General features: G+C 42.0%; 1 protein-coding gene across 1 annotated transcript in view; it reads right to left on the reverse strand.

Annotated features, from left to right (window-relative positions):
* Positions 1-15,117, reverse strand: part of gabbr1a (gamma-aminobutyric acid (GABA) B receptor, 1a) — a gene marked incomplete at its 3' end in the record, with an annotated part of 74,084 nt that overhangs the window by 38,590 nt on the left and 20,377 nt on the right. Inside the window, exons 7-8 of the mRNA XM_083918189.1 lie at positions 10,637-10,797; positions 3,849-3,983 (exon numbers count right to left, since the gene is read on the reverse strand). Of these exons, the coding sequence (XP_083774315.1) occupies positions 3,849-3,983; positions 10,637-10,797 (296 nt within the window). The remainder of the gene's footprint in view (positions 1-3,848; positions 3,984-10,636; positions 10,798-15,117) is intronic.

Genomic DNA, 15,117 nt, shown 5'->3' on the forward strand with positions numbered 1-15,117 from the left:
TCCCATCAGGTAGATGCTTCAAAGTCCCTCTGGCCCCTAAAAACATCTACTAAAAATCCTTCATCCCAAATGCAAGATCATTGGACTGTACCACCAACAACACAGATCCCTGAACTGTACCTCCGCTCTGTGATCAGGAAAGCCACCCTGATCACACAGGTAACCACTCTAAACAGCTGCTTTCGGCTACTGCTACTTTCGGCTACTGTTTCCTCTTTCTGTTTAATATTTCCTTGATGTCTGTACTTGCGTTTAAATATGTGATGTGTTTTATTGTTGGGGTCTTGTCAAATAGATATTTCTGTCACCGCTTGGGGCAGACAATAAGGCTTTCTATTCTATTCTAGTCTATTCTATTCTATTCTATTTCTCGTGTTAACGCTCATATAAACCTTCACCGACACGAAAAAACAGTGACTAAACTAAAATGGGGCAAAAAGCTTCTGTGGCAGAAATAGACCAATGTAGCAGCACTCTGTAACAGGCAAAGTTCCCCACCCAAGCTTCCCAAAAAACACAAACAATATCTCTTGATTCTCAGTTCGTCAGTTCTCCCCTAGCCTTGTAGTGGGAGATCATTGATGTCTATGGCTTACAGTGCTTTTAGAAGGGGAGATGGGGGATCAAATTAACACTGCGCCTAGAGGAGCCGATCACGAGCCCCTTCTTGATCGGCGTCCAGAAATGGAGGTTCCTTTTGCCTCCCCGGTGCTCTGATGAGGCTGTTTGACATGCGAGTAGGCTTCTGAAGGCAGGCAGCATACAGAAATAATTGAGTGTGGCGGTTAGGAGGTTGTGCCGGTGGTGGCGTGTAGTAAAGAGAGACAGATCCCTTTGTGTGCCGGGAGAATCGACTGCTCGAGTTGAGGGAGCGGGGCGGAAATGAAGAGTGGGAGAGAAAGATGGTAGAGATGGAAAGGAGGAAGGAAGGAAGGAAAAAGGGGCTGAAATAAAGCAGGCCAGCTCCAGGCAGCAGCAGCAGACTGAGAAAAGAGGCAAGCGGAGAGTCAAAATGTGGAAAAGAGTTTTTAATGACGAGGAAAGAAAGGGTGACAAAGAGAGAGAGAAAGAGAGACCAGAAACGAGAACGAGGGGCAGATGCCAACCACTAGAACTGATTGTTCTCGATGACTAATCTCTGGATGTAACTTCAATTATAGGAGAAAGCTAATAAGCAGAGCAGTGTGAGTGACAGAGAGGCAGATCAAGAGAAGACGGAGAATGAGATAAACAAAATAAACGAACTGACGGAGGCGTAAAAGGCAGAAGTGTTTTTAAAAAATGACAGCAGCAGGAGACAGCATCAGATCTCTCGCTCATTTAGAGATCTGGGATGCATTTGTGCCAATTATAAATGTATTTTGATGCAATATGTGAGGTCAAACAATACATTTAGTCCTGCATGTAGTGTCGCTGTCAATGCAGTATAGGGAAACTGCCGCGTAAAGTGTTGCCGCTAATTAAAAGTGCTGTGTGAAGTATTTTAAAATCAATAAACAACTACAGCATTGATTATTCTTAGTATAATTACCACGAGTACAAGCGATCATCTGTTAGACGAACATCAGCTTCCAACAGCTCCTACAGAACATTTTACACCGTCTGTGCACAAAACAGAGGGACGAACCAACGGAGCTGAAGATTTCAGTGTCAGTTTCAAGGTTTCTTGTAGGCTCCTATCACTCTCCGTGCTATCCCTAACAAAAGTCCAGCAGAGGCAGAGACAAGGGGCGAGAGCCAAGACTGTCTTCTTAACTGTTTGTTTTGCATCTCACTCTTGTTCCCTACTGAGGATCAGTGCAGTTATACATGTCGCTTTGGGCAAAAGGGTCTAAATGGTAAATAGTTGCATTCATAACAGAGCCACCATGCAAGATAGTTTCAGTTTTAGTGTTCAGGATTTGAGATAGCTCTCCAAGATTTCAGCCTCCACATAAATACAGTGCAGGTGAATTCACAGACTGGCTGTGAAATGATGTCATTGTCAATTTTCGACCAAAGAAATGTTCCCCATAACTGTTGACAGTGTGCTCGGTGGATTTTCCAGAGGAGCAGGGACACTGGAAAGAGATGTAAATTTTATTTATTCTCTCAGTGCTGTAAATCCCACAAACAGAATTCTATTTACCTCCATTGTTTTGGGTTTAGCGGCTGAAAACTCTGAGACAGAAATCTGCACGAGTGTATAGTACCAGGTAAGAGAGGAAATATGTTTTTTTACTTTTACGATGACGATGAACTGTCCCCTTAAGTTAATGCATATGTGGAAAGTGTTATAAAGCAGTGCAGCTGAGTTAGAATAGGTTTTTTTAATGCCCAACACTGAAGACCCCTCTCAGACATAGCCTATATTTGTTTATGTTTTGCCAAATTGGCACAATTAGAAGTAGGGCTGTATAATAGGCCTGCAACTAATGATCATTTTTATTGATTAATCCGACAATTTTTTGCTCTATTATTGGTAGTAGTTCAAAATTACGTCTTTGAATGTTTAAATGTCTTTTTTCATCACCGCAAAAACCAAAGATATTCAGTTAAATATGATATAAAGCAGAGAAAAGCAGGAAATCTCCAAGTGAACAGCATTTTCAGCTATTTTTCCATGAGAAATTACTTCAAAAATGAGTTGATTATCAAAATAGTTAGTAATTATTTTTCCGTCGATCGACCAATGGATTAGTCAACTGATTATTGCAGCTCTACTGTACGATTAATCGCAATTTCATCGAAATCACAAAACGGACTAGTGCAAAATCCAAATTTCAGGGGGGCACAATATTTGTTTAAGGCAAAGTATGTCAAAATACCATTCTGAATGAAGTAATGTGTCAATGTAAAAGATGCCCCGCCCTACAAGTCGTATCTACAAACAAATGAGAAAAATCATTGTTTGGTACAGATCCTCACAAAACCAAATTCATCATTTATCATTTCAGTACATTTTTTTAATAAAAAATGATTCCCTCCAGTATCATGAATCATATTGCAATCCGAAAACTATCACTGGATGACTTTGATAGTGAATAAAACTTAACTAAGCTTTTAGATGGATGGATAGATAGATAGATAGATAGATAGATAGATAGATAGATAGATAGATAGATAGATAGATAGATAGATAGATAGATAGATAGATAGATAGATAGATAGATAGATAGATAGATAGATAGATAGATAGATAGATAGATAGATAGATGGATGGATGGATGGATGGATGGATGGATGGATGGATGGATGGATGGATGGATGGATGGATGGATGGATGGATGGATGGATGGATGGATGGATGGATGGATGGATGGATGGATGGATGGATGGATGGATGGATGGATGGATAGATGGATAGATGGATAGATGGATAGATGGATAGATGGATAGATAGATAGATAGATAGATAGATAGATAGATAGATAGATAGATAGATAGATAGATAGATAGATGGATGGATGGATGGATGGATAGATAGATAGATAGATAGATACAGAGATACATAGATACATAGATAGATATATAGATAACTTTATTTATCCCTGAGGGGAAATTAGGTAAGGTATTAGGTATCTTATGATTCTCGGGGCGCCCTGGACTTATAAGAAGCATCCTTTTCTGCGATCTCTAAGCAGATTTATGGTGTTTATTTGCGATGGATATTGGAGATGAAATGGTAGGTGCTAAAAATACTTGTATCATGTCAGTGTGTTCACATTTGGCTGAGAAGGAGTGCACATTTTAACAGAAACTGCAGCTCACGTCTCTCCACCTTCAGCAATTTGAAAACCTGGGTTAAAATGACGGGGGACCTTCAAAAAATGTGTGTACTTCGGTACAAAAAGGTAAAAGACACTCACCACAATGAGGTTCCACATGCGTGCGGCTTCGGCCACCAACGTGGAAACGCCGCTGCAGCCGGGCATCAGGACGATCTTGATGGGCTCGGTGTACAGAAGGTCATACAATAACTTGGTGGCTTCTCCTGGGTCACACTGGAAGGACAAAATGAAAGAGTGTTTAATGGATGGGCGGAAGAGCAGATGGGATGGGCGGATCGATAATAAGGAAGAGAAATTACTTGAGTTGATTGAGAGAGTGAGAGAAGAAGGGGGAGGAATCAGAGCGAGGGAAATGGGACAGATAAAGGTGAGGGAGACGGATGGAATGAGAGCAGACAAATAAAGGATGGTGTGTGGGGGATGGAGGCGACCGTTAGACAAGCATAAGATAAAGTAAAGCAAAATGACACAGAAGCAGCAGGGAGCGAGTAAAAGGCCAATGCAAATGTGCAGAGAAAAGACAAGTAGGACAAAGAAAAGGACGAGTAAGGGAAGTGGAAAGAACAAAACAGGCAAGGTCAAGATGAAGTTAAGGAAAATGGCACAAAGGTAGCAGGGAGCAGCAAGCGAGCAGATGCAAAAATGTGAAGGTGAAAGACAAGCTGGGGGAAGTGCACAGAGTTCACATCCACACAGCCAGTGTGCATCATCAAAACGCATCACGCTACCCACAGATCATGACGAAAAACAGAGAGACGGGATGAGACCAGACAAAAAGGGAACCGACGACCACAAACAGCAGCCATCACAAGTCATCACAACCCTCCAAAAGTCATTTACAACATGTCTACGTGGCGAGAGTGCGGCTGGAATGATCCATCACTGCTCTGTCAGCCCCATTACCGACAGGCCGTCACCGCCGCACTGCTCATCAGAGTCACTGATAAACTGGCCTGACACATCCAATGATTCACCGTGAAAGAGAAGATGTGGCGCGCAAACACAAATACACACATTCACATTTTTTAAAAGTACACTCCAGATGAGTGTCACAAACAATCGTACCGCGGCCAATGATGGCAGCGACCGATACGGCTTCTAATTGGGGTATTTGTCTCAGCGGCTGAAATGTCTCTCTGAGGCAGCCTTCTGATCTTTCTGAAGAGGTAATCACCCACTCAAGAAGCAAGGGATATGTGGAATAGTTGGGCTTCTTATTGATTGATGTGTTTTCCATTAACTTTAGATTGGGTTGAATTATAGAGGTGTCATGTCATCACAGAGAGAGTCAGGATGTTGTCATGCACTTAGATAACTCAATCTGAACCCAATTAAATAGAGATCTGACTGCTGACTTTCTCACATTAAAGTTTTCTCTAATGGTTCTAATACAAGTAGGAAATTCTGTTTGAAAGATTTATCGTTATTCAAGAACATAAATACCTTTAAGACATGTGTTTTTAGACTGTGCATGTCATCAAGGTTATCACTGTAGACAGTAGAAAAGGTCACATGCGGCTGCTGAAAGAAGTCGATTCAGTGGGTGGTCGGGAGCTCGGGCGCCCGCTGAGAAATGATTCTGTGAGGTGACGAGATCGAAGGAAAAGTGGAAGAGCGGAGTACAAACTGGAAGCTCAACCTGCGTCTCCTGTTAGATCCATCTCTTCTGACGACACTCCACTTTAGGTCGATATAAAAGTGTCATTTTGCATCACCTTCTGAACTGCTCCTGCTTCTTCTCCTTCTTTCAGAACAACTCCATTGCAGCCACCAACACCTACACCTTTTAGCTGTGTAGTGCTCGTCCCGGGAAATACTAAATTTGCCACATATTTGTCTCCTGCAGTTCTTTTATGAAAGGATGTTTTAAGGTTTCGAGTTATGTATTATTTTAACTACCACCTTTTAACCTTTCACCACCCTCGCACTCACAGGAGACCAGCCTCAGGAAGAACTCATTGACTGTCAGAAGTACTATCAAAAGTTACATGAATATACACACTGGTAGATTTAAAGTCTATTTGGTCACTGTGGTCATTTTCAAAAAGAACGTCAACACAAAAATACTCCAACTACTCAACAATTAATAAATCCTTGAAATCCCAATGTCCGAATTCATCAAAAATGGTCAAACAGTAACACTACAAAGGGCAGGGTGGCTTGATCACCAATGTATTTGGACTCACTGATCAGCTACAAAACAACTCAGTACAGAAATCTTGTTACTTGACATCAAAATATTGTCCTGAATGTTTTGGTGAGTGTGCCTGTAAATTGACTCAGTGAGTCTATCTACATGCACTGCTGACCATCTTCCATCTGTATTGACTTGGAAAGCAGCTTCACAATATTGATGTCACATAGGAATGGGCAACGTTGTGCAATGCGGGGTCAAGAGGCTGCAGGGTTCCCTCCTGATCAATCACAACACCAGCTGATTTCACAGATCACTTCCTCCTATCTGGTAAAATCAACTGCTGCAGTGTTCAAACCCGCGGCCTGTTGGTCGCCTCTCCTACATAACGCAAATTGCTGCGTTATCCCATCATGTGAGGGAGATGCTGATTGATGCACAAACCCTTTTTTAAATACGGTGTTCTCTGTCTCTGTGGGCCGGCTGCATGTTGAGGAGAAGCGTGTTAGCTTTCTGGTGTTACAGTGTTTTACTTTGCAATGCATAATTTTAGCTGATTATCTTTGAATCATTTAATCATTGTTGATGATGATGAACTACTTTATATATATACATATATATATATACTTACTCATTATTTTTTCATACATTTTCCAAATGATCTGCTGCTTATTATAACATGTAGAAGTTAGAATATAATAAAGAAGTGCAGATTCTGACCTTAGGGCTATTATTCATGACAAAGTGCTATTATTTCCTGTCATGTATAGTCAAAACTATATTTTTCATATTATCATGTCATCAAAAAGAAGAAGAAATATTTTGCAAGAACCACAATGAGAGAATATATATTTGTTTAAATATGCAAAATTCATAATTCATACGTTCTATTGATTGTATAAGATACAGTTGATGTTAAAAATGTCCAAAGACAAATGCATGTATATTTATTTTTCTATCTTTTGATACTTCTTTAAGGGAGTGACGTCATTTATAATGTAACTTAAACTTTGTTCAGTAAACGTCTTAAACTTAAATGAATGCCATACCCGATAACTAGTGGACAAACGCTCTTAAAGGGCTTTAAAATCTCTCAGTCATCACGTTTAAAATCCCTTTAGATCTTTAAATGGGGTCAAATTTCCCTCAGTTTGCGAGATCATGTAACGAGGCACTCAATTAAAGACCTACACTTTACAATTAAAATGAATGTAATTGATGCAAAAGCAACAGCTTGCACTTGGCTTTACTTTTTAAAGGAATTGATGCAGTTGTCTCACTCCCTATAGCTGCTCACATACTGTTCAGAAATATAATGAAACCTTTTGGTAACAAAGAGGGAACACGGTGCAGAAAGAGGTGAAAAAATGACTGAAAAAAATAAATAAACAGAGAGGGAAAACAGGGGTGTTGGCAGGTATGCCATAAAGGTTGAGAAATCTCTGCTATTCTTGGAGGTCTGTCTTTTACGACCCCCCGGAGTCATCACCATTTCCACTTTCATTTCTAGTCCTCCTTGGCTCATGAGAGCGCCTGGATTGACGGCCCCCGATGCCATTCACATTCACTGACACACACATACACATTTACTGAATGACACACACACAGACACAAACACACACACACACACACACACACACACACACACACACACACACTGATTAGTTCATACGGTCATAAAAATGCACTTGAACGGCTACACGCACACACACACACACACACACACACACACACACACACACACACACACACACACACACACACACACACACACACACACACACACACACTGATTAGTTCATACGGTCATAAAAATCCACTCGAACAGCTACATGTACACACAGACACACACACAACCACACACACAACCACACACACACACACACACACACACACACACTGATAAGTTCATACGGTCATAAAGATGCACTCGAACAGCTACACGTACACACACAGCATCGCTTCTTCTGTCGCTGTCCTTGGTGCTGAAATTCCCCGAGCCAATATCAGTGTCAATGTTAACATGCCTGTGTAGCCTCTCAAATCAGTCAAACCCAGCTTGCAGGAACCTTTGAAAGAAACTGAAGGTTCCCTTGGCTGTGGAGAGCAGCAGAAGACACTGGCTTGTCATAATACGCTCTCTAATTACACTCCAGATTGAATAATATAAAAAGAGTGTGAAGAGGGGATAAGATAAGGGCCTGAGGGACAGCCTATGTATTGAATCTCAAAGCATGCACAGCTACATCTACTAATTTTTCTCATAATTACGTCTGGCACCCAACTCCGGGCTTGTATGCCAATGGACATGCATGAGGACCAGTGAGGAAAACTGGTTATGCCACAATGGACGGGGAGATCGTGTCACAGCTGCCAATTAAAATAAAGGGCGGAAGTGAGGGAAGCACCTTGTTTCACCATTTCTCTGTATCTCTACTGTCTCACTCCATCACTGTTAATAATTGATCAAAGTTTGCAGTCTCGGCTTTGATATATCCATGGCAACGGCCTGCGCAGAGAATGTGTGTCTGCACATACTCCGTGTGTGTGTACGCGTCTGTCCGTGTGTGTGTGTGTGTGTGTGTGTGTGTGTGTGTGTGTGTAGATCTCAGAAGGCTGTAAATAGTAGGATGCTGTCGCCAGAATAGCCAGAGAAACAAGCCGTTCTGCTACCACAGAGTATCTGCATCCATTAAAGGGACAGGCTGGGATTAAGTGTTGAGCTTCATGAATATTTTATGATGTTGAACAAGCTGAGGACATCGCTTGATACTCCCAGTCCCTAATGGTCACGGACTGGTGTGTGTGTGTGTGTGTGTGTGTGTGTGTGTGTGTGTGTGTGTGTGTGTGTGTGTAGGTGTACTTTGGCACCTGTTTGCCCAATCCAAGTCACACTTTCATGTGTTTCTCATATTCAATACTGCTGTTAAAGACGCTATAAAAGTTCCTCATCATGATAAATCCAGGTCAAGAGACTCTGCTGTACAATTACGCTTCCCCATCCTTGATTTTGAGATGCGAGCAAACAAAGGGCCAGTTACGCCCTTGACTTAATCACACAGTTAAACAAAGAAAAGCTGTATCACAAGGTGGAGATTCGCTCTCTGACCAAACAAGAGTAAGGAGCGAGTCGTGATAACTGCATGTAAATATCAAAGCTAATTAATCCCTATTCTTATAATTGCTTCCCTGCCTCTCGGAGAGTAAGATCCTCATTACTATTCCTGCCAGGTGAAAAGTGTGTGCAATGAGAAGCCTTATTCCAAACACACTGTACCCCGAGCAAGAGCAATAAATTCTCCCCTTGACTTAATTCAAGGAATTAACCAGCGTCACTCAGACAATGTTATACCAACGTCTTTGAGCTGTTCTATTCAAAGGATCTGCATCTATTTATCGAGCCGGAGGCGCCACTGACTCCTGAAGCACGAGGAGTGATGTTTCCAAATCCCTATGAAATCTGTTCATGCCATTGCTTTGTCTTTATGTTTATGGCAGCTACAATCTGCAGCTGCCTGCTTCAATACACTTGTAATCACACTTACATTTGATCTGTTTAGCATTTTATGGCGAGGAACAAGGTGTATGCATAGGATAATGTGAACAGGCGTGCATTGTACTATCAGCTCTGCATACATCCAGCATATAAATGTGCACACATATTTTCACAGAGCTGAAACCTTATTTGTTTCTATGGTTTGCTTCAAGAGTAACTGTGTTGCCATGCCAACTCTCCCTCTCTCTATCTCTCTCTCTTTCTCTCTCTCTCTCACACACACACACACACACACACAGACACACACACACTCTCTCCCTGCTCTTCTGTTTAACAGGATTCCAATGCAGAGCCTTGTACACCAATCAGAATAAAGCTGGTAGCAAATTTCTAACCAGTCCTGGTACAGTTAACTGTTTGGTGCCCCGGCCACTCTCCAGGCATCTGTCCTGCAGCATGATGGATAATAACCCTCAAGAGAGGAGACAGTGAGGCTATCCAGTAATTGTTTTCATGCTTCTCCTTTCATCCCACTATTGAGAAAAATGGTTCCTTTTGGGTGAAACTTTCAGAAAAACAATCAAAACAGGCAGCAACAAGGCACCGATAAAGCTTTTCATACTAAGATAAATAAATGTGCCTTTTGATTAAAGTCTATGTCAGTGTAGTGGGTGGTAATCTGGGGTAGCGAGGGGAAATGAAACCAGTCAGGGGGCGGATATTGGATTTATAGTGGTTGATAATGCTGACATTTTAAAATACCACCATGATTAATGATTGATGAGCAACAAGCAGGCATTTAGCACTAAACCGGCACTGTACATGGCATGGCAGCCCCCCTTTGTGAGGCAGAGTGAAGACTTGAGGGTTAGTTATCAGCGGCGTGACCTTTTATGAAAGCTCCTCTTTGAGAACTGTGACTTGGGAAAAGACAGGTTTTACCCAAAGAAAGAAAAGAAAGAAACCAGGCTCTCCTGTTATTTTGTTGTCAACGTGACATTTACCTGCCTCGACTCTGGAGAAAACCAGGGTGGAAAATATAATAATCTCCGTAAAAAGCCACAAAACAACTCAAAATGAAACACAACAGGGATGACAACTGATAATCACATCAGCACACTTGAGTCAGTTACTCCTCCTGATATTTTGAGAGGCAGATGATTAGATCTCTCATTGACTGACACCACACATCACTTGAGTGCACACCTCCTCACACTCTCCTCCACATGCACTTACCATGCTGTCGTAGTGGATGAGCTCCAACTCGTAGTCGGGCAGGATGTCGCTCCTGTTGTTCACCAGGTCCAGGGCCATCTGAGCAGAGGGCATACACGCCTGCCCGCCGGGCCAGCCTCCGCTCATGGGGAACAGCGCTCCGATGTACAGCTTCTTCTTGCCTGCGGACGGCCGTGGCCAGAGGAAGAGAAGCGCGATGAGAGATGCACGGAGGAGGAACATCGCATGCCCACGGGCTGAGCGAGTCACCGGGGGAGGACTTCTGCAAATCACCGGCATGGTTCAAGGTGAGCTGAACTGGAACAAGTTGGCCCCAGTGCTGCAGCGGAGCCGAGACGGAGAAGGCTTATATATCAAGTGCGAATATTGCAACTAAGATGCAAGAGAGCTCAACACGTGCCCTGCTCCTTTACGCGAGGTGGAGTTTGGGTATAACGGCGAGCTTTTGCAGATATTGTGTAAACCAACTCTTTCCTGTTAATTGCAAGTGTTTAGAGAATCGAATAAATAATGTATTCGGCATATGGTTTAGCATAATGCGTGGTTAATTATACATGGCATGCTGGATATTTTCGGGACAAAGTCAAACACAGTTCAGTCAGCATTCGCGGAGCTCGTAGCGATCATGTGAGGACACGCTGCTTCGGCTGCTGCTCGCCTCGATGTGCTCGTCAGTCAAGTTTCCATCCCGTAACCGTCCAACTCATATGCAATCCCATGCATTTGGCGTGACTAAACTAACGCATCGCTCTCTGCTTCTAATCGGTCGTGTAGATCGGGACGCGCGTCGCTTACTCACGGCTTTTACGCAAGAATTAGAGTCCGCGCGGAACGCGTTAACCGGGTCAAACGAGTGTGGGTTTGGAGCTGTAGCTAATACAACAACTGGAGAGCGAACTGAGAGTTGAAGGAGCTGAAGCAGCGGAAACAGCAGGTAGCATCTCTCCCCCCCTTTAACGCAGCCCTATTCCAACAGATGAAACGATTTGCCGCGGAGAAGCAGGCGCGCCAGAGCTCTGCGTCTGATCCACTGCAGCACCGGCAGGCTGAGAGAGAGAGAGTGAGAGGGTGTGTGTGTGTGTGTGTGTGTGTGTGTGTGTGTGTGTGTGTGTGTGTGTGTGTGTGTGTGTGTGTGTGTGTGTGTGAGGGTTGCAAGAGAGAGAGCCAGGACAAGTCTAAAATGTATGCTGAGAGAGAAAGGGCGGGGGGTGAAGGATGAATGGTTGGGAGGGGCTCTGGGCAAAATCTCTTCAAAGATTTTCTAATGAAAAACATGCTGCGTTTAACTTCAACAGTGCATCCATTCCACAAGAGTCACACAACCTCATTTTGTTACATTTTCTTCGCTGCACTTGGCTCCTCACGCCCACTTGCTGGTGCAGCTGCTGTTGGGTAGTGCATCCATAATCAATGTCTGATCAATGAATTTGTTCCAGGGGGCTAAATAGTGAAGTATCATGTTTTCGATACCACGTGTTTACAAACGATATCAACAGTCCATAGTCTTGGAGGTATCGAGGCTATACAAAAGGCACATCTACGATAATCAGATTTTCCACCCAAGGCTGCAGAAATGACATAATGGGAAAGAAATACAGCATGTGTTAGGTGACTTCTTCTGTACCTGCACTGCATATCTTTATTTTAAGAAAAATGGGGACAAAGTATCCTGTTTTGTTTTGCCTTGGTATCAAAATAGGTATTGAATATCTTTTTTTTGTGCTCCTATGTTCCTAAATAAAAAAAAACAAGAAAAACATTAAAGTAGCAGAGGACTTTTATTTTGAAGGACCACAAGAACCAACCATTAGCCCTATTTGACCTTTTCAAAGTTGTAAACATAAACATTCCAACACAGTCCTAGTTTATATCCTGTTGCAGTGTATGTGAATGACATCAGCTGACAGGAAGTTACCAAGGACCAAGGCTGTTGCCCAGCAATGGAATTCTGTTGAAAAGGTCTATTCGGAAGGGATTAGTTTGACTTGGGGGTGTGGGGTAAAATAGTCTTTAATGTAAATGGTTGACTCCCACAGGATTGAGAAATCCCTGTATTTGGGGCGGCCGGTGGCTGCCCTTTGCTGTATGTCTCCCCCTCTTTCTCTCACCCTATTTCCTGTCTGTCCTATCTAAGAAAAGGTTTGAAAAAACTGCCAAAATATAATCTTTAAAAAAAAAAAACCTTTATGGTGGGAGGAGTTACTCGATTTAAGCGCTACGTCACCTCCCTGTCGCCGTGTGCGTGCTACGTAGCTTCCTGATATCACAAAATTAAGTAAACACAAAACTAAAGGACAGAATAAATTATCTAAAAAAACTGATGAGTGCGTCTTGAAGCGCCTCTATGGTCAGAAATATGTGGAAACTACATATTGATGGATTATGACGGTATATCAACATATGTTTTACTAAGGGGTCGTATTCAGACGGGGCAGAAGGTGAAAAACAACTTAACCTTTACTGACATTATCCGCAAAAATAATAATAATAGTAAAAAAAACAAGGCCTTAATTGTTATCAAAATGATTCCAACTTGCAAAGGTCTTGAAAATGTTTTACATTTTGTTTAATTTACCAAACGCCTCTCACCGTAACGTCACCATAGCAACACAACAGTCATGTGGTTGCAGCCCGGGACGCTGTTGTTTATTATGAAATTGTTCTTAAAGTTCATTTCAGGTGTCATTATAAGAAGTCTTAAAAAGTCTTGAATTCAACTTGCCATAAACTGTAGGAAGCCTGTTTCAATGGAATCGTATCGTGATGAAATCATACGTCGAGATACATTGTCTAGATTGATAACAAGCACTAACTCAAATTTCCGAATCCAATTACTATTTGTGTGAATGCGTGTAGACAAAGCCAGTGTATAGAGTGTATAGTTATTTCTCAATAATTTCACTTTTAAATGTTCATTTTGCACTTAAGTCCTTAATAAAGAGAGAAAATACTTGGTAATATTAATTTGTAAAATATTTCACACAGGAGTATACAAAAATTGTTTTTATCATGACGTTATTTTATATATATCATAACTACTTATTTATTGAATTACCAGAAAACACGCCATATCGTGATATATATCATTACTGAAATATGAAATTACATATATCGGGACAGAAGATCGTGGTTGTATTGTCCAGCCCTATTTTGCAGGTATGAAAGCATGGGTGTCAAACTGATCCAGTAAAGGGCCGTGTGGCTGCAGGTTTTCATTCCAACCAATCAAAAACACACCTGGTCCAACAAATCAACTATGTGAAGACAGTTCAGGTGATTGAGTAAGTCGAGTCAGGTGTGTTCTTGCTTGGTTGGAAGGAAAACCTGCAGCCACAGCCGCCCTTTACTGGATCAGTTTGACACCCATGCTTTCATGTATTAAAGCAACGTATCGGACGCATATTAACTTTCACTTGATGAATGTCTGTAGAGAATTTCATGCAGATCCATCATATACTTTTTTAGATATTTCAATCTCGACCAAAGTGGTGCATGGACAGACCGACATTGCTAAATGCTGCCCCGATGCTGGAACTGTTGCTTAAAAAGATTCCTCTCTTAGAGCCTGCACAATCAAACAATGGTTGTAGTAACCTTCAGTGTGATTTATATGCCCACTGTGCTGCACACTCGAGAAGTGAGCAACTAACCACCTCTGCTAAGTCATAGACCATCGCAGCCCTTCCTCCTCTCCACAGCCAAGTCCATAAAATGCTGCAGAAGCTGATTTGAAAAACCAGCTAAAAATGTGGCAGGCAGCATCAATGATGGCTAACTTTATTTGCTTTAATTTCACAAGTGGAAACAGTGATTTAGTTAGTATGGATAAGAGAGAGAAAGGGCTCCCTGCACACCTGTTTGAAGTCTCCGTTCGCATCCAGCACAGTCCCCATCTCTAACTGTGACACACAAAGACATACGACCATGCACTCGCACCTAACACATAAACGTACATAAGGACACACACAGACTCGGGCACAGTGGCGTTTATAGTTTGAACTGAATGATCATACGGCCCTTTTCTAAATTTAACTTTTGATGACACATCTGCCAGCGTCATTTTATATCAGTGAATCCTTTGAGGAATGTTTCATCCAAAGGTTAACAGCTCGTTAGCTCGTTATCTGAGAGCAAAACTTTGCCAGCCATACTCTTTTTTTGCCATTTTCAATACAACCTATTTGGATTATTGACTTCACTTTTATGCTTCTGCACTTTTTTTATGCTCGTGTTTTTGTTGCTCCTTTGCAAGTGCTCTAATTGCAGTGTAATGTTAGCGTTAATGTTCACTTTCGAAAATTACTTATTGCAGCAATCGAGAAGAAAGCCATTATTTCTCCAGTCTAAATTAAAAACCTTCTGTAGTTAGGCGATGGAATATGACTGTTATATAAGTCCGGTTCATTACCCAAATCTCATTATCTGGATATCTCCATGTAGCAGAGAAGCTATCAGATCCAGCTGCTAACAAGCCCTCACAG

Source organism: Echiichthys vipera (assembly GCF_963691815.1).
Source record: "Echiichthys vipera genome assembly, chromosome: 8".
Lineage (NCBI taxonomy): Eukaryota > Metazoa > Chordata > Actinopteri > Perciformes > Trachinidae > Echiichthys > Echiichthys vipera.